At 53.1% G+C, this 26,001-nt stretch overlaps 1 protein-coding gene across 1 annotated transcript in view; it reads left to right on the top strand.

Moving 5' to 3' along the window:
* TCERG1L (transcription elongation regulator 1 like) overlaps window positions 1-26,001 on the top strand; it is a 191,681-nt gene that overhangs the window by 156,208 nt on the left and 9,472 nt on the right. The window contains exons 9-10 of the mRNA XM_088842546.1: window positions 13,334-13,469; window positions 25,314-25,403. Of these exons, the coding sequence (XP_088698672.1) occupies window positions 13,334-13,469; window positions 25,314-25,403 (226 nt within the window). The remainder of the gene's footprint in view (window positions 1-13,333; window positions 13,470-25,313; window positions 25,404-26,001) is intronic.

The raw sequence follows: 26,001 nt of genomic DNA, 5'->3' as shown, positions 1-26,001 counted from the left end.
TCTCTTCGTTTGTCTACGGGACTGGCCCCAGATTCTGCACAACTGGCTTTTAAGTAGCGTCAAAGCGTTCATCTCGGTTTTCATCGGCTCGGTGACTTCTTCCATGACTGAGCACTGACTCTGAAGCCATCACAGGTGTTTTCGTGGAGTTTTGGCCACCGTGGGTCCCCAAACCCGCTGGGCCCACAGGTTCCGTGTGTGAGGGCAGCGCCCAGACACCCGGCTCCCTCCGCAATTCAGGGCTCACTTTCCGGGTTGCTCTGCTCTGTTCTGCCTCTGAGATTCGGGAGGAAAAGGCTTCAGGGGATGTTCTGGGCTGGACTCAGAATCTGGAATGTTCTGAGAGCCCTGATCCTTCACTTCTGGGCTGCTTTACGCAAACTGCGCTCACTCTGGGGGAAGTTTCGCCCTTGTGGGGCTTTTTCTGAAGCTCCCTCCCCACCAGGCCTGCTCCGTGCGTGGCTCAGAGCTCGTCCCCCGTGCGGGCTGACCCCCGCATCACCCTAACCTTGGTCCCTTTGGGGAAGGTCATTGCCAGTATGCCCAAGGACTCTCAAGCGTCTGTCTGCTTTTGTGCATTTTTATTTAGTAGATGCTGGCCTAAATAGTAAGAGGCCAGGCTCCAGAGAACCTGCCGGAATCAGTCCATTTGACCTTCCCTTTTATATGTGTGATGTCATTTCTCTCATCAAAAAGCACGTAAATGCTCCTGCCCAGTATGACTCCAGCTGCCATATCCTTGCCTCTAAAGTACGAGGCAGGTTTTGAACCTGCTGCCTGCTCCCTGCATCCTTTGTACATCCTGGCCTCGTTGATGTACATTTTGGACATTCTTATGCAAATGGGACTAAATCAGCTGTGTCTATAATTCAGATCCAAATGATACTTTTCCTAACATTCCCTGAGAAGAGAAATATGTCACAGTGACAAGCTTTCAAATTACCCAAATATTTTCAGCTACCGGTGAGTGCTGTTTCAGATGGCATGTTATTTACTGTTTAATGGGATGTGTTTGTGATGCACAATTGTGCTCCTTCCCTGGGACTGGAAAATTGATTGTTTGTGTCTCCTCTTTGTGTGCAGTGCCCTGGAGGTTCTGCTGGTTTCCCACGTGAAGGCTGTTTATAGTTCAGACCTGCTTTTCAAATGCACTATTTAAAGAACTTAGAATTTATTTCAAATAATTGAGTTGAATTATTTGAAGGATTCAGCAAAAGTATGTCATTTGGTTTAAAAACTAGAGTGAGATCATCCACAAAACATGTAGGAGAAGAAATCGCCGGTGGTATGCCTGTCTTCCAGCCCCTTCTCCATGTGCCAGGTTTTGCCAGTTGCTGAGCCAAGGGATTCCTGCTAAATTAATGGTTTTCCATAGCAGGACAGGGTGAAATTGCTCATGTGAGTTTTCAAATATCATCAGCCCCACAGCTCTGGAAGTTTATTTATGTTTTTATGCCATTTGGTATAGAAGTGTTTTTCTATAAGTGACCCAAAGAAATCTTGGCTGGAAACGTTCTTTTCTTTTTTTTTAATTGATCTACTTATTTATCGCTGGCTGTGCTGGGTCTGCACTGCTAGACACGGGCTTTCTCTACTTGCAGCCAGAGGGGCTTCTCTCTGGCTGTGGTGCGGGCGTCTCGTTGCAGCGGCTTCTCGTGTTGTGGAGCCCAGGCTCTAGGCACACGGGCGTCAGGAGGTGCAGCTCCCAGAGTCTGGAGCACAGGTTCAGGAACTGGTGCACAGGCTTGGCTGTTCCTCTGCACGAGGGATCTTCCTGGACCAGGGTTTGAACCCGAGGCTTCTGCATTGGCAGACAAATTCTTAACCTCTGGACCACCAGGGAATCCCAGAACCCTGGTTTTTGTGGTAGTTTGTAAACTCTGAGGACACCCAGTTGATGGCCTTGGAGGTAAGAAGCAAAGTTGACCTTGTAGAGTAAAACCTGAACATCAAACAGGCGCTTCCATGGGGTCATCTGCAGCCGCATCTGGAGACTGAAGAGCGTGAAGTTAGCAAGAAGTTTTCTTGGGGTCATTTTTCTGTTTTCCGCAAATATACCCTCCGTTATGCTCCTCTTCACAAACCAAGATGGCCAAGGCACACCCATAGCATGTTCCCTGGACTGAGCTGCAATTCTGCATCCTGCCCTGGGTCAGAGAGCCTCCATGTAGGGTGAAAGAAGCAACATCATCACCCCAAAGACAGGACAAGACAAAAGGATTCGGAGTCTGGAGGGCACGCAGCCGCTACCCCGAGTCTGTCCCCAGATCAAGCCCACACCTAGAGAGAGTCAACTGCACGAGAGAGAGAAGGAAACACTCTCTTTACACTCAGACAGCTGCTGCCCCCACCCCACCCCACCCCAGTGCAAGGGCGATGGGCAGCGAGTGTGGGCAGCAAGGAAAGGCCAGTGTGCAGAACCCTGACTTTATACGAACCATGAGTTGAGCCCTTTCACTTCCATATACGTGGGTTTCCAGAATCCCCAAAAAATTAGCTACTGAGAACATGCGGGGCATGGCTTCTCTGCAATGCTATAAGGTGGTGCCAGAAAATACGTGACTCCAAATTAAGATTGCTGTAAAACTATATCTTTAAAGCATCCAAGAAGACAAGAGAATGAGCTGCACTCCAATGAGAGTGTGGAGTCTGGTTTTCTTCAGAAGATGCGACACTGTGCATCTCTTTGTGGCCTCAGACTTGCATGGAAAATGAGTTAATATTCACTCACCTACACTGACCTACCTGTAATGCAGAAGACCCAGCTTCGATCCCTGGATCTGGAAGATCCCATGGAGAAGGGCATAGCTACCCACTCCGGTATTCTTGCCTGAAGAATCCCAAGGACAGAGGAGCCTGGCGGGCTACAGTCCATGGGGTCGCAAAGAGTCAAACACGAGTGAGCACACATGCATCTGAAGCTCCCGCCTTGAACACAGGTCATGAGTTTAGTCAACTAGTTGCTTCTCTATGGAGCCCTGCAGTTTTGTGAACAGTCTGTGCCCTGAGTCTTTAGGGCCTCCTACCTGGGCTGATGGACACTCCATGGATGCCTGGCTACGAGAAAATTGTGTGCATGTAGGTCATTTGTCATGAGATTTTAGTTTGTCCTTTCAGATTGAAGCATCAATATTCCCTGGCATTTATTTCCTCCCCAAAAAAGGATTATGAAACTTGTGGATTTCTGAGAGGGAGGCCAGGCGTCAGCATAAATCCTGAGACCCATACATCACCCCCTCGCTTACTATAGCAGGTGCCGTTTCTTGGAGTTTGAGTGAATGCGTCGAGTTCCCCCAGTTTCTAGGAAGCTTTCACCCACATGGAGATAAAGCTGAAATCTGACCACCAGGAGACCACTCTGGAATCAGTTCTAACAGAGCTCTTGACCTTGGGCTCCGTCACAGGTCCTTCATCAGATCTCCCAGCCCGCCTCTCACTCCCTTTGACCCTGGTGTTCAGTAAGCACTTGGCCTTCAGTGGTTGTCACGAATTCCCCTGTTGCAGGCATGACGAGAGTAGCAGGACATTCCCAGGGCCCTTGCTTGCTCGCAGCAGACGCGTGGATCTGAGATGAAGTCAGGGTCTGTCTTCCCTTGCCGGACGGGGTCGGGGGGGCGGCTGTTGCAGAATCTTCTCCTTCGGGGGCTCCATTCAGCAGTCGAGAGCACACCCAAATGCTCCTGGAGGAGTAAGCGTGCAGTCATCTAGGAGAGTCTCTCCTCTTGTCTCCCATGAGGAAGAACGTATTTCCCCTCTTTATGGTAATTCATGGTTTGAAAAAAAAGAACATGAAGTCGCTCAGTCATGTCCGACTCTTTGCGACCCCATGTTCTGTAGCCCACCAGGCTCCTCCATCCACGGGATTTTCCAGGCAAGAATACAGGAGTGGGTTGCCATTTCCTTCTCCAGGAGATCTTCCCGACCCAGGAATTGAACCCAGGCCTCCCGCATTGTAGGCACACACTTTACCATCTGAGCCACCAGGGAAGTCTCTTAAACTATAAATTCATAGTTCTGTTCAAGCCTGTGAGGCCTCCTGCTGGAACGTGAGCTCAGCTTCACGAGGCAGGCAAAGGAGGTGGCCTTTGCAGCGATGGGAAGGAGGCAGTGTGTCTGGACCTAAAGAGGCTGCAGCACAGTGGGAGACGCAGTGTCTGCGCCAGGAGGGGCTGGAGAGACAGGCGAGTGGAGGGGAAAGGCAGCCGGCACAGCCAACAGGCCCAGCGGCGACGATTCCTGCTAAAGCAAACACCCTCAGGTGATCAGTGGGGCTGGTCTGTGGCTCTGAGTCCATCCAGCTGTTAGACATGCGCTGCGGAAGGCCCAGCCCAGAGCAAATGGCCCCAAACGCCCGATGAGGAAGACAGTTTATTTGCCCGTTTTTAACTTTTCACTATGGAAAGTTCTATGTAACAACAGAACAGGATATTCAAACCTCCCATGTACGCATTTCCCAGTTTCAGCAGCCGTCTCAAGGCCAGTAGTATTCATCTTCAGTTCTCGTTACCCCGCAACTTGGAATATTTTGAAGCAAACCCCAGTTATTGTATAAATTTTATTTGTAAATATATCAGGACACATGACTAAACTATAAGGACGTTTTAAAGGCAATCATAGTCACACCTAAAAAATAAATGGCAAGTATTACCAAACAACTTACTGTTATCAAATAGCTTCTCAGACAGTGCTCAGATTTCCTTGACTGTTTTATTTTAAAACTTTATTTTTCAAGTCAAGTCAAAATTGTCTGTGACTCTCTCCTAAAATTATTTTAGTCTGTGGGTTTGTTCCCTTTTGCTCCAGCTTTTTTTTTAAAAGACATCAGAATTTAAGACATAAGAACTTAATTTTTAAAGACATCAGAGACTGTGGAATCTCCATAGTCCGGACCTCATCTCGTGGGCGTCACTGGATCTCCAAGGTGTGCTTTAACTGGGTCTTCTGACCTGACAGGTTCTGTGACTCTATAGCAGATCTGGGGGTTGTATCAGCTCCAAGTTTGATCAGTATTTGGGCAAGAATCCTTCACGGTCGTATTGAGTCCCTTCTGTCAAGAGGCATCTGATGTCTGATCCTCTGTCTTTTGTAATGTGAGCAGGTGACTTGCCCTCATCCTTTCTTTCTAAAAGGACTTTTTCATGCTAATGTTTCAGTTATATTATCTCATTTGCATTTAGCACCTCGACAGCTTTTATAAAGAAAAACATACCTTCATAAACCGTTTGGTTCCCTTGAGGTGTACTTCAAATAGAAAACCCAAAGTAAATTATTGATTCCTTCCCTTTAATTTTTGGAGAACAAAATGGCAACCCATTTTGAATACTCCTATATTCTTGCCTGGAGAATTCCATGGACAGAAGAACATGATGGGCTACAGTCCATGGGGTCACAAAGAGTCAGACACGACTGAGCACTTTATCACTCACAGCCTTTAATACTGATTCTCAAAATACTGTGTCGTTTCTCTAGCGCCGTCCATGATGACAGATTTATTATCAGTTCCTAGATCTGCACATAGTTGGTATGTTTCGATCCATTTTCGCTTTTAATTTTAGCCTTTAAGAGACAGAGTGTATCTCTGTCCTGGTGATTCTTAGGTGATTATCCCAGGTAGGATGTGGACCTTTTCAAAACGTAGGTGTGCATCTGTTCTGCATGAAGGCATTTCCCTTGCATTATTTTTAACGTTTGTTCTATTTCATTGCTCTGAGTTTCCATGTTGGTGATGCCAAGTACACTGCTTGGCTCTCAAAGTGTTTCTTCCCCTTTTATTTCCAATTTCTTGGATCTCTGGGATGTCTTTCCTATCTTTCTTTGGTCCAATATCCCTTTCCCCACTGAATTTCTCTGTTCTGATATGTGCTGCTGTTTCATAGCATCCACCCTCTTCTTTGAAAACTTTAGCTCCTGTTCAGAGAATCAGCTAAAGTCTCATCGGAGTGTGGGGCTGTCCTCCCACTTCAGACTGTGTGCACGTCTAGGCCGCGGTCTCCTCCTGTTCTCTTGCTGACCTGACGTGGGGCAAGACGGTGGCCGTTGCTGTAGCTCCAGGTGGACTGGACTGGTTGCAGGAGGAGGGTGATCCGGGCCGGCCTTGCTGGTTCTGGACCCTGGCGCCTCCTCTCGTGCCGTCACGCTGTGTGAACGTGCCCTCTGCTTCCTCATGTCCCCTGGGCCGCTTCTTCCCTTTCCTTGGTATCTTATCTAAAGATTATTAAGATTATGCTCACATCTGTTTCTCTGAGTTCATCCTTGGTTTTATCCTGCAAGGGGCACCCTGCCTGCTGACCCCCGTAGGTCACCTTGGCCCCTCGCAGTCGGTAGCCCAGAGGCCCCTCCAGCTCCAGTGTCCCTGCTCTCAGAAGTCACAGCCAGCGGCTGCCCCAGGACATCACAGGCTCCGGGGACGGGCCTCGGCCACCCCTCGCCCACTTCCCTGGGCAGCCACGGATGCCCTGAGGGTCCTTGGTGGCATGGTCTGGCATTGCCCACTTACAGTGTAGGTTCTGGGGACCCCTCACCCCGTAATTTGTGAGGACATTGTCTGCAGGCTTCTTGTTCTGGCATCTCTGCCTACTTTTGTGTGAGGACTTGGATAGATTAAAAAGCATCCTTCACTGCATTTCACATCATGAGGTCTGTTTGGTCTTCAGCCTCAGGACAGGAACCCCTTAGTGTCCTGTGTCATATGACGGATGCGCTCGGGCCGTCACGTTTCCTCCAGGGCCCCCAAAGGTGATTCTGGCTCCAGCCAGTGTGGGCGGGAGGGTGGTCTGGGTTTCGCTGTTGTGACAGAAGTGATGCAACAGCCTCTGTGAGATGCACCCCAAACCCTCAGCCTGAGGGCACCCCGGCCGGTTCTCAGGGCTGAGTGTGTGGTGACCTCACGGATGCAGCTAGAATCTGCCTACAAAAGGCATGGTGGGACGGACACTAGTGGGGCCTGGCATCGTCTCCCGTCACCTGTCGGGTGACATGGCTGGTGCTCTGAGGCCGCCAGTGTGAGTCCCCAGACGAGGGAGGTGGCCACACAGGGTCCGGGACCTGCCTGAGGACCTCTAGTCACCAGGCGGTCCTCTCAGCTTTAGCCGACAAGCCCTCAAGATGAGCACGCAGGGCCCGCAGTCGGGCTGGGGGCAGACGTGGGGTCAGGGCCTCACCAGCAGCACGGTCGCCTTTCTCTGGACCCTGGGAGCCTGTCCCTGGTGCTCCCAGGGGCTCCTCCCCACCCCAGAGGGGCCACCTCCCAGCACGGAGACGTGCCTCCCCAGGCGGCCACCCCGGGAAGGAACCCTGGCCTCTGAGACCAAGCGCGCCTGCTGCTGGCACCCCTCCATCCCTCCAAAGGCCCCGCTGACCAGGCTTCGGGGAGGTGGGGGTCGGGGGGTCAGCTCACTTCCTCATCCCCCCCTCCACCTGTGTCACTCCTGGCTCACAGCGCTCTGAGCACGCGGACAGAAAGGCTGGGTGAGTGTGCTCACCTCCGTGGAAGGGCTGCTGGGCCTCCGGAGAGCAGAGAGCAGCTCCGTGACCCCCAGATCCCCTTCCGGGCTGTGTCACTGCATCGGAGGTCATGAGGTGGGACCAGGGCAGGACAAGCAGGGCTGAGGGGAGCAGGGCAGGGGCGGGCACGAGGGGGTTGGCCAGGCGGTCAGCGGTCAGCGGTTAGACAGAGCAGGGGGCAGTGAGCCCCGGCTGGAGAAGGAGTCCCTGAGGTCTGAAACAGCCCAGGCTGCAGCCTGGAGGCCTCGGCCTGCTCCTCCAAGGGGTTCTGTGTCTCTGCCCATATCAGGGCCCCATCCCTGCCCATGTCAGGGCCTCGTCCCTGCCCATCTTAGAGCCTCACCTCTGGCCATCTTAGAGCCCCGTCTCTGCCCACATCAGGGCCCCATCTCTCCCACGTCAGAGCCCTGTCCCTGAACACTGGGAAGCAGGGCTCCTCCATCAGGCCGGGGACAGTGCTTCCTGCTCAGCTCCCGTGGCTCCCTGACTGGGGTGAGAGCCCAGATGTGCCCTTGGCCATGACTCCACCCTGGGGAGGCATCCTCCTCAATGCCACCATTGGCTTTGAGTCTGGACCTCCAACGTAAATGAGCAGTGCCAGATGAGCTGGTGCCCTGCACCCCAGCCCAGCGGGGGGCCTGGAGACCACCTGGCTGATGGCCCAGTCTTCCGACAGCAGCCAAAGGCACCCTCCCACACTACAACAGCGAGGCTAAAAACTAGAGAACCAGATCTTTCCAAGTTGGCCTCATCCGAAGACCATTTGTTACAAGCCACATGACAGAGTGTCTGAGGCCCCACAAGGCAGAGATTCACAGAAACTTTGATTCCTGCAGAATTTTATATCATGTCTCATACCGGAGTTACAGCCTGGCAGCATTTTGATGATAAATTCCTAGCCCTGTTTGCCAGAGGAAAGAACAGATTCTCCCCATCGATTAAATTAAATAAAAGATGAGATGTCATCCGGCTGAACAGAAGGCTGGAACCCAGCCTGGGGAAGGGTTGGTGTGGATCATCGGAAGCGCCAAAGACAATGAAGGTGAAGTATCACCGTTACTGTCATCACCGCTATGGTCACGGACCCGTCGCTGGCGTGTCAGCAGCAGCATCACGATCCCCACTGTGTCACCCCATCCTCAGCACCACCACCCCCATCATCGTGATCAGCATCACTGTTGTCAGACCTGTCACTGCGCTGAGGAGTCCACAGGCCTCATCTCAGTCCTCCCAGCCGCACGATGAGCCTCCCAGGGTTGTGAGAAGGATTAAACGCGGTGGCGCAGGTGAAGTGGGAGGAGAGTTTGACTGTGTCTTCAGCAAAGACCAGGCGTCCTCTGACGGGGCCGCCGGGTCTCTGGGCCGCGCCGCGCTCCTTGTCTCTGTCCTTTGCTTCAGGCAGCGCCTGGCATCTGGCACCCCACCTGGAATAACGAATAATCATAAAAAGCACTCCAAGGAAATGGGCGTTGAAGAGTTGTTTTGCGTCCAGGAATCATTTCGGAAGACATGAGCCTGTGGGTCTCAGCTCCTCGGGATCTTGAGGTTAAATAACCACATGTCCCGGTTCCGTGCCCTGGCGGGGAACTCATGTCAGCTGCCAGGGACCTGGACGCCACCCTGGCAGACCCGCTGGCCAGGCACGGGGAGGGGCAGAGGAGCGAGTCAGGGATTTGGGCAGCAGGAGCCGCAGGACTCGCTACCCTTAACCCTTCGGGTCTTGAGGCAACAAGCGCCAGATGGTGGCTGTGGCAGGAGCACGCACAGACCCTGCCGGCCAGGGCTTTCCAGACCTCTTGGGCACGGTGGCCATCCTGCCCCACTCATCAGCAGCAGGAAAGGGAGGTTGTCACCTGTAGGGAGAGGCTGGTGGGACCCGCCAGAGGCATCTGCTTTTGGCATTTCCTGCTGCACATTTTTATGAACAAATTGGACAGAGGTGCAGGAGGCCGGCTTATCACATCTATGGGGACTGCAAAATTGGGAGACAGAGCTAGTAAACTGCCGGCAGAATGGAGACATTTAAATATTTCAGCAGGACTGAAAAACAGGCTCACATTAGCACCACAGATGGAGGCGTGTCGGGATCTTCCTGTTCAAACCGTTTTTCCAAAGACGTGGTCCAGCGTGCTCCCATCATCTGCCCCGACTTTGCAGCGAGGGTGCTGAGTCAGTGGGCAGGGCCTTAGACCTGGGGAAGCGCACGCCTCCACTGTGCGCCTGCTGCGAGGACCGTGCCGCCTTCTGAGTCAAGCTCTCCCGCCCCCTCGCCTTCCCTCCTTCCTTCTTTCCTCCCTTCTCTCTCTCCTCACCTCCCCTCGAGACTGGACAGTAAAAACAAACAAACAAACCACTTTCCTTTGAACTGTAACAGGCAGCGGGTCCGTGGCCATAATTTCTTCGCCAAGGTGACCATTCTAACACAGGGATGGCCGCGCTGAACCTTTCAGGAGGCGGAAGAGGCGAGTCTGTGTGTCCAAGAACTGGCCTCCAGGCAGGGACAGAAGTGCCAAGGCCAGTGGCCCGAGTCCCTCAGTCCCAGATAAACACAGGAAGTCCGTCGTTTGCAAAAGAACTTGCTGCCTGTAGAATCCTGCTGTACCCCGTCTGGTCTCGAGCATTGGCCAGAAGCATGTGCTGCCCTGGGCTCATGGGCAGGGGCAGAAAGCCCTGGCACACGTCTCATGGGCAGTTCAGCTGCTGGAGCTCAGAGGCGGTTCTGGAGGAGGGGTGGGATGGGAGCAGGAGCTGGGCAGAGCTCAGGGCAGGGCTTGGCCCCACTGATGTCTCCCAAGGGGGTGCAGGAGGCAGGGGACATGTCCCTCCCCTTGCAATGAGGAGACCCCAGCCCTGCAGTGGTCCCCACCCCCACAGGCACCCCAGGGCTCGGGTACCCAGCTGGGCCCCTGGGGACAACGCCTCTCACCCTCCATATGATGTTGACTTTACTCTTTTTCAGTATTAGGATTTACTTTTAGTACCGAGTTTTTCAGACTTAGGATGTAAAAGATATTTTTAGCCAAGTTTGCCTTGCTTTTGATTGACTCTAATTGAACCGATTGCTTTGCAGTCTGGAAGGCGTCCAGTGGTTCTGAACAAAATATTTTGTGGAAAAAGCTGTAATCCGTGATCATCACATGTTCCTATTAATCTTGTTTCGAGTTACAACAATGCGAGACTTGTTTCCACACTTCTATTTTTAACTAATGAAAATTTATTACAAAGAAATCCTAATTATACCCTTTGGAGTGTGATACAATGGCAAATCCACTGGCAATTTTCTTTTTTCAAAATTCCACATAATGGCCTAAGAAGCGGAGAATGTAAGTCCTCCTGAAATCGTTGGCCTATGAACAAGATTCCCTAACGGGCTGAGTGAGCAGCTTGTTTTTCTTTGCACGTCTTGTGTGAGGTTGGATTAAGCCATGTTATAACCCTGCTGCGTGGCAACCCCTGTTAGATGCGGCACATGGCTTGTATGGTCCACGTCCCCAGCACGTCCCCAACTGCTACCCTGCGGGTCTGCACGGCACCTGGTCAGAGCTGGAGAAGCTACAGGCTTGGTGGGCGTCAGGAAGTGAGACTGTCCTGGCTGGGTAGTTAAATGACTGTATGGCCTTCATGGGAGCTTCCCAGGTGGCAAAGAACCCACCTGCCAACGCAGGAGGAGACGCCAGAGACTCGAGTTCCATTCCCGCGTTGGGAAGATCCCCAGGAGGAGGGCATGGTCACCCACTGCAGTGTTCTTGCCTGGAGAACCCCACAGACAGAGGAGCCTGCTGGGCTCTGGCCCATAGGGTCACAGAGAGTTGGGCTTGACTGAAGTGACTTAGCACGCAGCACCCATGACCTGGATGGCTGTCTCCTCCTCCCCAAATGCGGGGACAGAGACACGCCCAGACCACCCTGTGCATTGCCCTGGCCTCTGTTCCTGAGTGCTGGGAGCACCTTCCGAGTGGTGACAACCACAGATGTCTGCAGACGCTGCCACAGGTGCCCCGGTAACAGATCTCCTGGGGAGCCCTGTCATGACCTGCATCAGGAAACCCGGACGTGCGTGGTGTAAGTGCCTTTGTCCCCGCAACTCCTGGCGTGCAGCAGGCTTTTGAAATGCACGTACCCTGCTGTTCCGGACCTGCAAGCGACCAGGACGCGGTCCAGAGTGCAGGAGGCAGGAAGTCACGGTGCCCCACAGCGGGCTTCTCTTTAGGACTTCTGGGAAGGGGGCCTCTGAGCAGGTTTGCACTGGCCTGTTGACGTCGCTGCCTGCAGTCCTGGTCCTGGAGCGTGGGGGAGTTGTTGTTCCGTCACTAGGTCGTCCAACTCTGTGTGATCCCGTGGACGGCAGCACACCAGGCCTCCCCGTCCTTCACCATCTCCTGGAGCTTGCTCAAACTCATGTCCATTGAGTCGGTGATGCCATCCAACCATCTCATCCTCTGCCGCCTCCTTCTCCCGCTTTCAATCTTTTCCAGCATCTGAGTCTTTTCTAATGAGTCAGCTCTTCGCATGAGGTGGCCAAAGTATTGGGGTTTCAGCTTCAGCATCAGTCCTTCCAATGAATATTCAGGGCTGATTTCCTTTAGGATGGACCGGTTGGATCTCCTTGCAGTCCAAGGGACTCTCTTGAGTCTTCTCCAACACCACAGTTCAAAAGCATCAGTTCTTCAGCGATCGGCCTTTTCTATGGTCCACCTCTCACATGCATTCATAACTACTGGAAAAATCATATCTTTGACTATGCAGACCTTTGTCAACAAAGTGATGTCTGTGCTCTTTAATATGTTGTCTAGGTTTGTCACAGATTATCTTGCAAGGAGCGTCTTTTAATTTTGTGGCTGTCCCCACAGAGGGGTCTGGGTGTCACAGCAAGGATGCCCTCTGGGCAGTGGGGGTCCAGTCGGCACCTTAGGAGAGGGAAGGAGGTTGGCTGAGGGCGAGGTGCTGGGCAGACCACTCCCAGGCAGGGCACGTCAGGGGCAGGAGGGAAGGAGTGGGCGTAACAGTGTGTGTTGGGTCAGATGCTTTCTTCCAGCAGCGAGCATCAAGGTGCGGTAGAGGGAGGTTTCCAGGTGCTTCCAACGCGAGGAGTAGAACCAGGAGGAACTCCGTCAGATGGGCAGTTAAACAAATGATGCGAGTTACCAGGTCACTGATTCGTGAGAGGGGGCCCTCTCTCCTTCCTCTGGGCCGCCTCGCCTGGCCCCTCACTGTGCCCACGCTGGGCCCTGCTTCCTCCCTGTGGCTACCCCTGGGCTCACAGCCACCTAGCTCTCCCTGTCCTTTGCGGAGTCCCCAGGGTGTGGTCCTGTCTCACTGCCACCACTAAACCCTCCCTTTTGGGCTGAACCCCCAAACAATGCTTTCTGCCTTCTGGGTGTAGATAGAATAATTTCCCCATGGCTGTCTTCCATGCCTTTGTCCAAAGTCAAGTCATCTCTAAAAGCCGAAGTGGAACCAGGTTCAAGATGCAGCAACTGGCTCAAGTGACTGATTGGCTCCGTTCGCTCGGGTGACAGTGGCCTCTGGTGGGGAAGCTTCGGGGCCACTCGGCCTCCTTCCCAGGCCGTTCTGAGTGCTCTCAACCCTCAGGCCCCACCGAGGTCTCCCTCTGGCTGTGCTATCCTGTCAGGGCGTCGGTCTCCACTTTCTGCCCCAAATGCAGCAAAGCAGTTTGCATCCCAAGAGCCAAGTCTCATCTGAGCTGGGCTTTGCAAAGTGTTCAAAGACTCTGCTCCTTCCAGGGGCCACGGAGGCTTGGAAAGTTCATGGTGAGAATCATGCGGGTCTCCAAGGCCTTGGCTGACTCTCTGTATCTTGTGCCCTAAAGGACGGAAGGCCACATGAGTCCCGGGCCCGCGGAGGCAGAGAGACAGGAAGTGGACGCCAAGACAGCCCTGCCCCAGATCCTTCTGCCGCTGGAGGAGCGAGCGGCCCACTTCCGGGACATGCTTCTGGAGAGAGGGGTAAGGGGGCGCCACGGTGGCCGCTGCGGTGGGGGTGGGGGCGAACCGGCCGTCGCCCCCCAGGACCACGTCCCCTTCCGCACCGAGCTGTGGACAGGCTGCGTGCAGGACATTCAGGGGCCAAAAGACATGCACAGGGACCAGTCCTAGGAGGGCGGGAGGCTTTGGAGGGTGTGATGCGTCACGAGGCGGTGCTTGCCACCTATCCGCAGATGTGGCTGAGAGGTGAGCAGGTGTGGATCTCCCGGAAGGGACTGTCCCCAGGATGCAGCGCTGGTTTGTGTCGATGGCCTTCCTGCAGGAGCCCAGCCAGCTTCTGACGTCCAACCCTACAGGAGACGTGCCCTGTGGTGACCTCACTCAGGGAGGGGCTCGCACCCCTCGGGGTCAGCCCAGTGGGTTTCGTGCAGGTGGGATGTCTTAGCGGTGTTGAGTTCTGAAGCTCCTTTGAATTGAAGGGGGACAAGCATTTTATAATTGAATCTCCTTCCAATGACTTTTATTTCCTGTTTTGGCCTTTGGGTATAAAATGAGCCTGATACAGTAGTTCAGCCCAGTTGGATTCCTTCGTAAGATGAGCCCGAACACAGAAGGCAGTGATAGGAGCTGGTGTGTAAATATAATTATAGTGAGCACTCTAAGTGGCCTTGGGAATGCAACAGCAAATTCCCTCTGCAGTCAGCACCCAGGACAGGCTGCCTCCTGAGAGGCTCCTCCCAGAGCAGGTGCGGAGGGGAGGGTGGTCTGCGGAGACCCCGACTCCCCCCGGGAGAGTCTGAGCAGGGCTGGCACCTTGGCGGGCGGGGCCCGAGGGCTCCCCAGAGCTGAGCCGGTGTGAGCTCTTGAAGAATTAGGAGTGAGAAGGAGATTATCTCAGCCGCCCTCCGAGGGGCCCCTCGTCTCCTCTGCACCATGAATTTTAATGCATGCGTCGCTTTATCTGTCTGGAGACACACTCAAAAGTAAAATACAGCCCTCGGCGCGGGGACCTGGGGGAGAAGTAGGCTTGTGATCTCAGAGTGGCAATGCCATGTGTTCAGTGTGAATTCACGAGGACACCTAGGGACATGTGAACTCACACGCACAGGACCCGTCCCTGGTGTGGACAGAGGGCAGCTTGTTTTAAAAATATGATTTTCAGAGTGATATTTACTAGGCTAAAGTGCTATTTAAAAAAGAATCCCTCCCCATGCAGCTTTCTTCTTTCTTTCTCAATGTAGAGGTTATTTCATCACAAAATCCTGTAGGATAGGATGGCCTTGGAAGCAGATGATGCTCTTGTGAGGGATGGATCTCTGTGTGTGTGTGTGTGTGTGCGTGCGCTGTGTGTAGAGGTGTGTGTGTGCTGTGAGTGTGTACATGTATGTGTCTGTGTGTCTCTTTGTGTGTGCTATGAGTGTATACACATGTGTGTGCTGTGAGTGTATACACATGTGTCTCTCTCTGTTCTGTGAGTGTATACACGTGTGTCTCTGTTCTGTGAGTGTGTATACGTGTGTCTCTCTGTGTGTTCTGTGAGTGTGTACATGCATGTCTCTCTGTGTGTTCTGTGAGTGTATATGTGTGTGTCTCTGTGTGCTGTGAGTGTACCTGTGTCTCTGTGTTCTATGAGTGTGTATACGTGTGTCTCTCTGTGTGTGTGTTGTGAGTGTATACGTGTGCGTGTCTGTCTGTGGTGTGTGCTCCCTACTGGGCCCACCGCAGACCCCACGTGGCTGATGGGCAGGGCTCCCCCAAGCCCTCCCCTCACTCCCCGCTCGGCCCTCATTGCCCTGTTCTCAGCCTCCCCACATCAACAGCAAAGACGTGACCTCTCCCCTGGCTAAGGAGAGGAGGCCAGGAACAGGGGCCAGAGTGCCAGGCTCTGGCCGCCCCGGCCCGCTGCTCCCACACTGGAGAAGTGGGTCCACCGTCGAGTCCCAGGTACCCCAGGAGGATGGAGCCGGCCGGGTTTAGACGCCGTCACTGCCACCCAAAGGGGCTGCTTGCTTCATGGCCACCGGGCCAGCCGCAGGGTCCTGGAGGCTTGTGCCCAGTGTCCCCGCCGGTCTGGCCCTGAGCTGCCTCACTCGCCCTGCCCTCCTTGCACTCTTGACAGGCGGTCTCTCTCCCGGGAGACCCTCTGAGCCCCGCCTCCCCGGCTCCCCAGCTGACACATGGTGCCTCACGGCCACTATGCATGCCTTCCTCTTTGCCGAGTCCCTGTGCGGGGTCCTGGAGGCAGGGGACTCTCTGATGCCCCACTGGGCTCCTCGAGCCTGGCTTCAGGCACTGGCTCCCAGGGGCGCTCAGTGACCTCCTGGGATTCCCTTCACGTCCAGGCCCTGGTCTTGCTGCATGTGCCCTGGGCCGGCCCGGCGCTGACCAGAGAGTGGGCCCATGGAGCCTGGATGAGGGGGTTTGTCTCCTGGAGCAACTGTTCTTCCTGTTTCTTTCTCCTCCGCTCCTGTGGCCCCAAAGCATTTGCAGGATAAGACATCACTCACGATAAAGCAGGCTTCTATCCCCACAAAGTCGCCAAGAAGAGGATTCTTCTTCTCTGCAGACCACAGGGGTGGATTCTTCTTCCCTGCAGACCACAGGGGTGGAAACGCCTGAGTCTTGCCACCACGCCTCTTCTGATGGCAAGGATAGTGCAGAAATAGTCACAATTCTGAGGTCTGACTGGACCTAGCCAGTCTGTCCCAGTGGAATTAACTGAGAATTCCCCGAGAAGTGGCGGCACCGTGGGCATTTGAGAGACATATGCAGCATTCACCTCATCAATGTCTAGGTTTCCACCTCTTTGTTCTGGAAACCAACCAAGTCCAACTTACCTGCACAGCATGACATTGAGCCACTTGGAGGGTGAGGGCTGCTGGAGACCCCACCCCGCCCTCCCAAGGACCCCGAGTCTACGTGGTCTCCGATGCACCCCAGAGTCCTGGCTGAGTGGCTTTACTAAGGGCGTGTTCAGTGCATTCTTGCCCATTGAGCTGATTCCATCCAGCCTTGGTCCTTAGATATATTCACATACGAGAATCAGCAACAACGTGGAAACGGGAGGAACCAGCCCCAGTACTCTGGGTTTTCCCAGGAGACAGAGACGGGGGTGAAGCTGAGACCCTCATCTTACAAGGATTTCAGAAGAAGCCCACACACCCTTCATGAGTAGAGAAGGCCAACCTGAATGTACTGCTGATGTCAAGAAGCATCGCCCGCGTCTACGACTCTTGACTTTATAAAATATGTCGGCAGATTTTATGAGTTACTCATGCTCAAGAGCTTTGATGGCTAAGCCCATCAGATTTCTAGTTGCTTAAAAATGAGGCTGAAAAAGGTCACCTTTTTCATAGACTGAGTGATTAATAAGATTTTTTATTGCATTTGTTCAATGCTTCAGCTCAGAGATTCATGTGCTTATAGAAAGAAGCAGCTAGATGTGTGGATTTCTAGTAGTTTAAAAAGGGCATGGTTCGGGGTGTGCCGTGGGGTTTTTGGCTTGGGGAAAGGCCTTCAGTTTTGTGGTTTTGTAATATGTAAGTGGAAGGCTTTGTTTTTATATTCTTTCACTAGTATAAACCACAATAGAGCTCTCTTTAAATTTCAGTCTATAAAGGGCAAGATTAATTGAGTAGCAACTGATTAATTTAACTCTGTCTATTTAGATAAATGCATTAGAGACATTTTATTGAGGGTCTCTTCCTTCTGCAAAATAGCCCTTGGGAAGTGGCTTTCCCAGAGGCCAGGAAAGAAAGACTGTTCCATAACCTTGGATCTTGATTCAGACACTCCCGGGTCCCCCTGCAGGGGAACCCCAGCCAGTTTTGCAACTGCGGGCAGCCTTGGGGAGACTGACTGGCACAGTGGTCAGCCCTGCAGCTGAGAACCCTGGACTTTGGATCCGAGTCTGTGTTGAAAAGAGGAATTCACAATCCGCACACCAGCCCTGGTCGAGCCACAGGGCTCTCTCTCTGCCCTAAGGAGTTGTTGGTGCAAAGGCGGTCCAGATGAAGGAGAGGCTCTTCCCCTGGTGCCCTCCTGCCATCACGGCGGCTATGCCTTCTCCCTTCTCCCAGGTCGGGGCAGGAGCATCTCCCCCCGTGGCTGGCGTCTAGTGCCCTTTGCCCAGATGCGAAGGTGGCATTTCCTGAAGCTGTAGTGGTTGCTGGGCCAAGACGCTGGGGAAAGGGCTCGGTCCCCCTCACGTGCAGGTATACATCCCGGTTGAGATGGCCCTGGAGGCACAGTGCCTGAGTCGTGGGTCTGGAGTCCTGGGGACTGGCAGGAGCTTCTCCATGAGACATACCCTTGTTCCTTAGGAAGCTTATCTGCTTCATGTTCCTATGGCAACTCTTCAAGGTCTCACCAGGCACATGCCACTAATAAAATAAGATTGTGCCATTGAAGGAGTGCATGCTCTTTATAGGAAAGATGGAAAATTCAAAGAACAGAAACAAAAATCACTGAAAATTATTGCCATCAATGGATACCTTTCCTTCTAGTCTTTTTATCCTAAAAACAGATTTTAAAGCAATAGCAAAATCAAACATTCGTATTATATAGTACAATGCATATTATACAGTATTGTTATATAGTATAACCAGGATTGAACCGTGGTTAAACGTGGCTGAACCAATATTTTATTTGTCTATTCACTTGGGCTGTGCTGGGCCTTCACTGCTGCCTGCAGGCTTTCTCTAGTTGCGGTGCGAGGCTTGTTGCAGAGCACAGGCTCTAGAGTGCCGTAGGCCTCAGTAGCTGTGGCACCGTGGAGCTTCGCTGCTCCTCGGCATGCATTGTCCCTGACCAGGGATCAAACCCGTGTCCCCTGCCTTGGCGGGCAGATTATTAACCACTGGACCACCAGGGAAATCCCATTTATTTTTTAAATATAGGCACTTTGATAAGGTTCAACCTAATTTATACATTTGTATACTATTTTTTCCTTTGAAGCAGTTTTAAAATATTATTATAAACCTTTGGAAATGTTTTTGATGAGGGAATAACTGTCAGTTCACTGTCCATTCAAAGTGCCCTCATTTTCATTCATCTAGTCTGCTGCCCAATTTTGCTAGTTTAGATGGTACTCTGATGACCGCACTGATGCACGAACGTTGGTTTGTGTGTGTGTGGGATTGCTTCCTGCATGCTGTCAACATCTGACCTGTATTATCAAATTGTTTTGGAAAAAGTTGTTTTCACACAATGTATTCTCCCAGCGGTGTTTTAAAGTTCTGAAAATTTGTTTTCTCAGCACGCTCCACCACCACTGAATAGTAAGAAGCACAGATATTTACTATCTGTTATTTTTTGAATCTCATGGTTCCTTCCCTTTGATTTGTGTTTTCTCGTGGCTTCTGCTCTGTGGTTCTTCTTTCCTGAATTAACTGCCACAGCTTTTGGTGATTGCACTCTGCAGATATGACTGTGGTCACCTCCCTATTAGAGAGTAGACCGCGGTCTAACAAGAAGGTGACCTGGGGGGCGGGCACGTGGACCACCCACTCTAAGCTTAAGATGGGAGTATAGCTAGCCGTAGTGTGGAAACTAAGTTAGGTGAGATATTGTGGAATAACAGTGCAAGCTTCTATTTACTGATCAAAATACACACACACAGAAAGTCGTAAATCACTCTGAGCACGGGGAGATGGGGCAGAAGTCAGCAAGTCCCAGGGTCTGGCGGGGGCACCCAACCCCTCTGTCATTTCGGGATTCACCTGGGGGTCACCTGGCTCAGGAGACCTCTCCACGTGCTGACCAGTCCCTCTAAGTTTGAGGTTGGAGCATCGCTAGAGGCAACGCTGCACCAGGGAGGGGTGGGGCCAGGAGGAAACCCTCCACTTCCCGCCCCGCGATTGGATTAATCATGAACTGCAGGCGGGTCCTCCACGGCTCCCCTGAGGGGTGGCTACCTGGAGGCACCTGCTCTTCTGCATCACCCTCAGCTCTTCTCCTTCCCCGTGACGGTGGCCGGTATGCCTGGAATTCCCTCCCAAACGTCAAGACACCCGGGCAGGCCTCGCCTGGAGCACGGCCTCCTCGCTGCATCCTGTGCTGTGCCCGCCTCAAGCCGCCTTGAATTGTCAGGAGCTCCAGAGCCAGAAATAGAAGACACAGCTGTGCATTCCAGGAAATTGGATAAAGAGGGTAATGGCGGGAGTGCTAATTGCAAGGAACACGCCGTCTGTCATCCGCAGAGCCGCGGGCAGGGCAGAGCAGAGGCCCAGAGGGTGGGCGGGCGGGGCGCGTGTTCATACCCGAGTCAGGGTCAAGGCTGGGGGCCGGGTGGGGGCGCGGGGGCAGCCCTGCAGGGAGGGCGGCGTGGAGTGCGCCTCTGACGGAGGCAATGGTGTTGGGACCTGGGGGCGGAGAGCCAGGAGGGCACCCCTGCCAGGCAGGCAGGAGGTGGCCCCTCACCCCCAGTGGAGGCGGACCCTGTTCCGCGACGTGGCAGCAGCGGTTCTAGCTTGGGGACTGCGCCCTGGCCAGGGTCCACCGGCTGCTCCTTCCCGGTGCCTGCTCTGAAGGACAGGCTCTGGTGTCGGCCCTGGGAGGAATGGCAGGGCGCGCAGTTCAGACACGAAGGATGAGTTGGGGCGGAGGGGAGTCTGCCGGCAGGAGGCTGCGAGGAAGGCAGAGCCTGGCCACCAGCCCAGCCCAGGGGACCACTCCCCGAGCTCTCCTTGTTCCCAAACAATGGCCATACTCCAGGATGGGGCTCCAGGGGGAGGGCAGATAAAGATGTGTGTGAGCGCTAGCCAGAGCCTGCAGGCACTCGCGCCAGGACGGAACCCCGACCTTCGCCCGTGGCAGGGTGTCACCCGGTGTCAGCACCCTGAGTGTCCAGATGTGTCTGGGAATATGTTGCCGACTGTCAGGAGAGGACGTGAACATCAGAGCACACAGCCCAGGAGGGAGACAGAACCACCCCAGACCCAGCCAGGCTGCAGGGAAGGACCGACTTCCACAGGGAAGGGTCTAAAGTGGGCTGAAGAATCCCTTATAAGGACCACACCACATGTAAACTGCCAGAGCATCAAGGGAAGGTCTGCTATGCCGATGAGGGATGAAGGCCTGGGTTGGAAACGAAAGCCACATTGGAGGCAGAGGGCACGTCCATCTCAGGGACCCGCTGCGTGGGCATCTCCTGACAGTGATTCCAGGGCTCCAACCCCGGGACACCCATCACAAGGGACCCCTCCCTTGAAGGCGGCTGGCCTGCAGATATAGGATGGAGGCGTACCCTGTGATGGGATAGGCTGGGGCCTCATACGTAGAGGTTCTCCCACCAGTTTTGAGGAAGCCGCCCTGTTGCAGACAGGGCCACGACAGGGAATTTGGGGACCCCTGGGAACAGAGAATGGCTCCCCAGTGGCCTCCAGCAAGAAAGGGGAGGCTTTGGCCCTGTCCCACAGAATGAGCCTACCAGGACGTGACTGCAGAGATGCAGGCCTGGGGAGGGTGGTCTTCCACCAGGAGTGAGTCTCACGGTGGAGGCAGCAACAGTCATCAGGGTCCTTTGGGAAGAGTCGGTCTGGTGGACAAGGCCGTGCCCCCTACAGGCACTGTTAGACCGCGTTTCACACTTGACTGTCCAGCTTCCCCGCCGGCTCCAGCCTCAGTCACAGGCCCCATGCCCGGGCTGCTCCTCTGCCCAGCCCTGCACCATCCTCCACATGTCAAGAGCACGTGTCAGCACGGCTGACAGGTTATGTGACAACGTCTGTCTTTTCATCACAAGTTAGTCTTTGTGAAATGACTCTTCCAGTATGACGACAATGTATGTCATCCAGTTGCCCAGGCATATCTGACTAAGTCGTGTCTGACTCTCTGACCCCATGGGCTGCAGCACGCCAGGCCTCCCTGTCCCTCAGTGTCTCCCAGAGTTTGCCCAAGTTCGTGTCCTTTGAGTCGGTGATGCCATCCAACCATCTCATCCGCTATTGCCCCCTTCTCCTTCCGCCCTCAATCTTTCCCAGCATCAGGGGCTTTTCCAAGGAGTTGACTCTTCACATCAGGTGACCAGAGTATTAGAGATTCAGCCTCAGCATCAGTCCTTCCAATGAATATTCAGGGTTGATTCCCTTTAGGATTGACTGGTTGGATCTCCTTGCCTTGTATACAGATTATAATTTCCTTTGGAGCCAAGGATGATATCCTTTTTTTTTTTTTTTTTTTAGTTTAGTTTGTTATACACCTGCTGCTGCTGCTGCTGCTAAGTCGCTTCAGTCATGTCTGACTCTGTGCGACCCCATAGACGGCAGCCCACCAAGCTCCCCTGTCCCTGGGATTCTCCAGGCAAGAACACTGGAGTGGGTTGCCATTTCCTTCTCCAATGCATGAAAGTGAAAAGTGAAAGTGAAGTTGCTTAGTCATGTGCGACTCTTAGCGAGAACGCCTAAAATTCTCATCACACTGGTGGAGTCAGTTATGTGACACCAGTTCTTAACAATCACCTGCCTTTCGTACAGTGCTGGGGCTTTGCAGGGGTCTTCAGGGCTCTGCATGATGGGCTGACCCTGTCTGATTGGGCTGAATTGAAGTTGACTGTCCCTTCTCTCCATGTCCACCCCAGTGCTCACGTGGTCAAGCATCAGCTCTGGCCGAATGGAGGGACCATTCTGCCCTGATGTTCTTGCAGAGCCCCCACCCCCCACCCCTTCACCCCGCCATGACATGTCAGCACTTCACCGTGTTCCTAATCGATTGAGAAAGATCCCTGGGTGGAGCTTGGTTCACCCTGTGCATAAAAGAGCTCATGAGTTTTAAAAAGAATTTTGATTTTTATTATTGAATACAGAAATTGCCAACTTAGAAAATCCTTATAATGTGCCAAGCAAGTGAAAGTTGCTCAGCCATGTCTGACTCTTTGCGACCCCGTGGACTACACAGTCCATGGACTTCTCCAGACCAGAATACTGGAGTGGGTAGCCTTTCCCTTCTCCAGGGGATCTTCCCAACCCAGGGATCAAACTCAGATCTCCTGCATTGCAGGAAGATTCTTTACCAGCTGAGCCACAAGGGAAGCCCGTTCCAAGCAAAGCCCATGTCTATCGAAATAGTATCTCTACCAGCCATACTGTAACCTGCTCAGAAGTAGGAGCGGGTGGGCCTTGTTTGTGAAACCTGCCCATTGCCTTCTCCTCTCCACTGCGCTGAGTCTGCCCCCTGCCCAGGCCCCTGGGCGCACGTCATATCTGGCTCTTCCCGTTGCTCTCAGGACAAGCCCCTGGTTCCCGAGGAGGCCAGCGAGTGTCACCACCTCCACTCAGGTCGTCTCTCCCTCTTCTTCCCAGCTCCGCACAGCCTCCTACATCCCCCTGAGACCCCCACGTTCCCCTAGTTCCTGGAGCCTGGCCTCCGCACCATGAACAGCCCCTGCTGCACACCCTCCCAGGCCCCTTCATGGGCCAGGGCCTTACACCATCCGCCCTGGAGACAGCTCCCCCTAGGCAGATGGGGGCCCTTCTCTGTGGACACTCATGCCCCTGGGAGATCCTGAATTCTCTTTCTGTCTCACCCCCGGTCAACCTTTCAAGGTCAGTGGCCTTGATTTATTTTCTCTAAACTCATAGCACCCAGCAAGGGGCCTAAGACATAGCCAATATTTAGTCAATGTTTTTAAGTGAATAAATTATTTTTGGATGACTTAAAAAGGTTTCAGTGCCCCATCAGCTGAGAGTCTGGAAGTAGCAACCTCCCAGCAGCAATGAGCTCACCTGGATCTCAGGTCCCAACACCTTCTCCGATAAGAGGGACCAAGGCTTCTCAGAAAAAGCTGATTCTAGGGCCAATGCAGGAGAGATAGGAGATGACCCTGGAGCATCTTAAAGGGCCCAGAAAACAGAACAATGGGGATATGTTCCCAGGACACAGGAGGCAACCACAACAGCCAAACCTGGAGCGATTTGAGCACAAATCAGATTACAACCCAAAGTATGAAATAAATATCCATGAGTTTATAGTGACATAAACAGATGATTGAACTGAGAAGTAAATGTGGGAGAATGGGTAAATACCCCATCCAGAAGGACTCCAAGGAACTGATACAGATTCTTCCACATCAGGAGGTGGGTCAGGACCCTCAAGTGTCATCATCGACTCAATGGACACGAGTTTGAGCAAACTCTGGGGAACAGGGATGGACAGGGAAACCTGGAGTGCTGCAGTCCACGGGGCCACAGAGTCAGACACGACTGAGCAGCCGAACAACAACAGGACAGGCTCAGCGAGACTTCCCTCCAAAGAGGACAGCACGACATAGGGAAGAAGGATAAACGCAGTCCACGGGGCCACAGAGTCAGACACGACTGAGCAGCCGAACAACAACAGGACAGGCTCAGCGAGACTTCCCTCCAAAGAGGACAACACGACATAGGGAAGAAGGATAAACGCAGTCCACGGGGCCACAGAGTCAGACATGACTGAGCAGCCGAACAACAACAGGACAGGCTCTGCGAGACTTCCCTCCAAAGAGGACAGCACGACACAGGGAAGAAGGATAAACGCAGAGAAGAGAGACCTTGGCCCGGGGATCGAGGCCAGCACCCGCTGCGGCTCGCCACACAGACAGGGTGGGCGCACGTTCCTCTGGGGTCTTCCTCCCCAAACCCACAGACCCAGCGGGACGTGAGAAAAACTGGGACAAAGCCCAGCAGAGGGACAGCTCCTGGAACACCTGGCCGGCTCTCCTCAGAGCTGTCAGTCATCCAGACCAGGAGAGTGAGAAGCTGCATCACCCCAGGAGCCCGAGGAGAAGTGAGATTACACGTGGTGTTTGTCCTGGGTGGGATCCCAGGGCAGAAAAAAAATTAGGCAAAGACTAAAGAAACTGAGTAAGGCGTAGACTCTTGTTAATAGTAGCGCGGGTCCATCTAGACCACCACTGATAAGATGCTAGCGATAAAGGCAACCGGGTGCGCGCTAGACGGTAACTTCTTAGTATTGCAAGTTTTGTGTAAGTCTAAACTATTATGTATGCATGTGAGAGTTGGACTGTGAAGAAAGCTGATCGCCGAAGAATCGATGCTTTTGAACTGTGGTGCTGGAGAAGATGCTTGAGAGTCCCTTGGACTGCAAGGAGATCCAACCAGTCCATTCTAAAGGAGATCAATCCTGGGTGTTCATTGGAAGGACTGATGCTAAAGCTGAAACTGCAATACTTTGGCCACCTCATGCAAAGAGTTAACTCACTGGAAGAGACTCTGATGCTGGGAGTGATTGGGGGCGGGAGGAGAAGGGGACGACAGAGAATGAGATGGCTGGATGGCATCACCAACTCTTTGGACTTGAGTTTGAGTGAACTCCGGGAGTTGGTGGTGGACAGGGAGGCCTGGCGTGCTGTGATTCATGGGGTTGCGGAGAGTCGGACATGACTGTGCGACTGAACTGAACTGAACTGAGACTATTATAAGGTACTTTGGTTAAAAAGTTACCTACCTGAAAAAGGTTTAAATGTTGATTAAAAATCAATTAAAATTGTGCCAAATTCTGACTAATTGCAAGACACTGCCCTCTGTTATGGCCTGTGCCATCCTAAAAATTCTTACATGTATAATTTCTCCTCTCAAGATACGACATTTGAGAATGTCCCAGACTCACAGATACAATCAGGGCTTTAGATCAGGGCACTTGGCCCTGGAATATATCCAGGGAAGACATAGTGTCATGAGTCTAGAAATTAAATTTCTTATGCTGGAAAAATTGATTTTCTTAAAAGTTGGACAAGTCAAGTACTTTTAAACACCGCTGAGTCCCCAGACCTGTGGTTCCTTAGGGCTGTTTCTCACCATCGACCAGTTCAGTGTGACTCGGGCTCAGCATTAGTTGTTAAAAGCCACTCTATTGAATATCTTTCTTCAGGTGTCAGCGTTTTCTACCTGGGAGAAAGAATTACACAAAATCGTGTTTGATCCACGCTATCTCCTGCTGAACTCGGAGGAGCGGAAACAGGTAAGGTGGTGGGAGGCACACTGATAGACTCGCGAGACGAGGCGTTAAAGTGCTGCTCCTTCCAGGGGCTTCTGTGCACGAGCGCCTGGTGTCTCCGCTGGGTCTGTGGGGAAGCTGCGAGGGTGAGTGCTAGCCCGTGAGCTGTGAGGGGAAAGGGCCCTGGGTGCAGGGGGGGTTACCCTGGTTTCTGCTCTTGGCAAACCGTCTGGTCATGACCCCCAGAGACAATACTCATATTTGAAGGTGAAAACTCAATCTGGGGGAGCATGAACTATATCCTAGATGACTGTATTTAAGAGACTTAAGATCCAGTATAAGAATAGTGACATAGGAGAGGTCCAGGGAACGTAGGAGCAGAAGTAAAGGATGGACGTTTCTAGAAAGCAGATCCCCAGAAAGGCAAGAACGGGTTGCAGGTAGCTGGCCTGAGGTCATTTTAAATGGATACCTGGTAGAAGTCTACCCTGGCGTGTTGACCAGTCCCATTAGGGAGCCAGAACCACTTCCAGGATTAGACAGACAGACGGAAGTCTGTGCGGACCGATGGGGAGGCCCGAGTTCTCACAGCCCCGCTGACGTCTGTGGCTCCAGAGCACAC

Source organism: Moschus berezovskii, chromosome 12 (assembly GCF_049115385.1).
Source record: "Moschus berezovskii isolate FMDL1 chromosome 12, NW_MosBer_1.0, whole genome shotgun sequence".
In the NCBI taxonomy this organism is placed as follows: domain Eukaryota; kingdom Metazoa; phylum Chordata; class Mammalia; order Artiodactyla; family Moschidae; genus Moschus; species Moschus berezovskii.
This window is presented reverse-complemented; position numbering and strand designations above follow the sequence as displayed.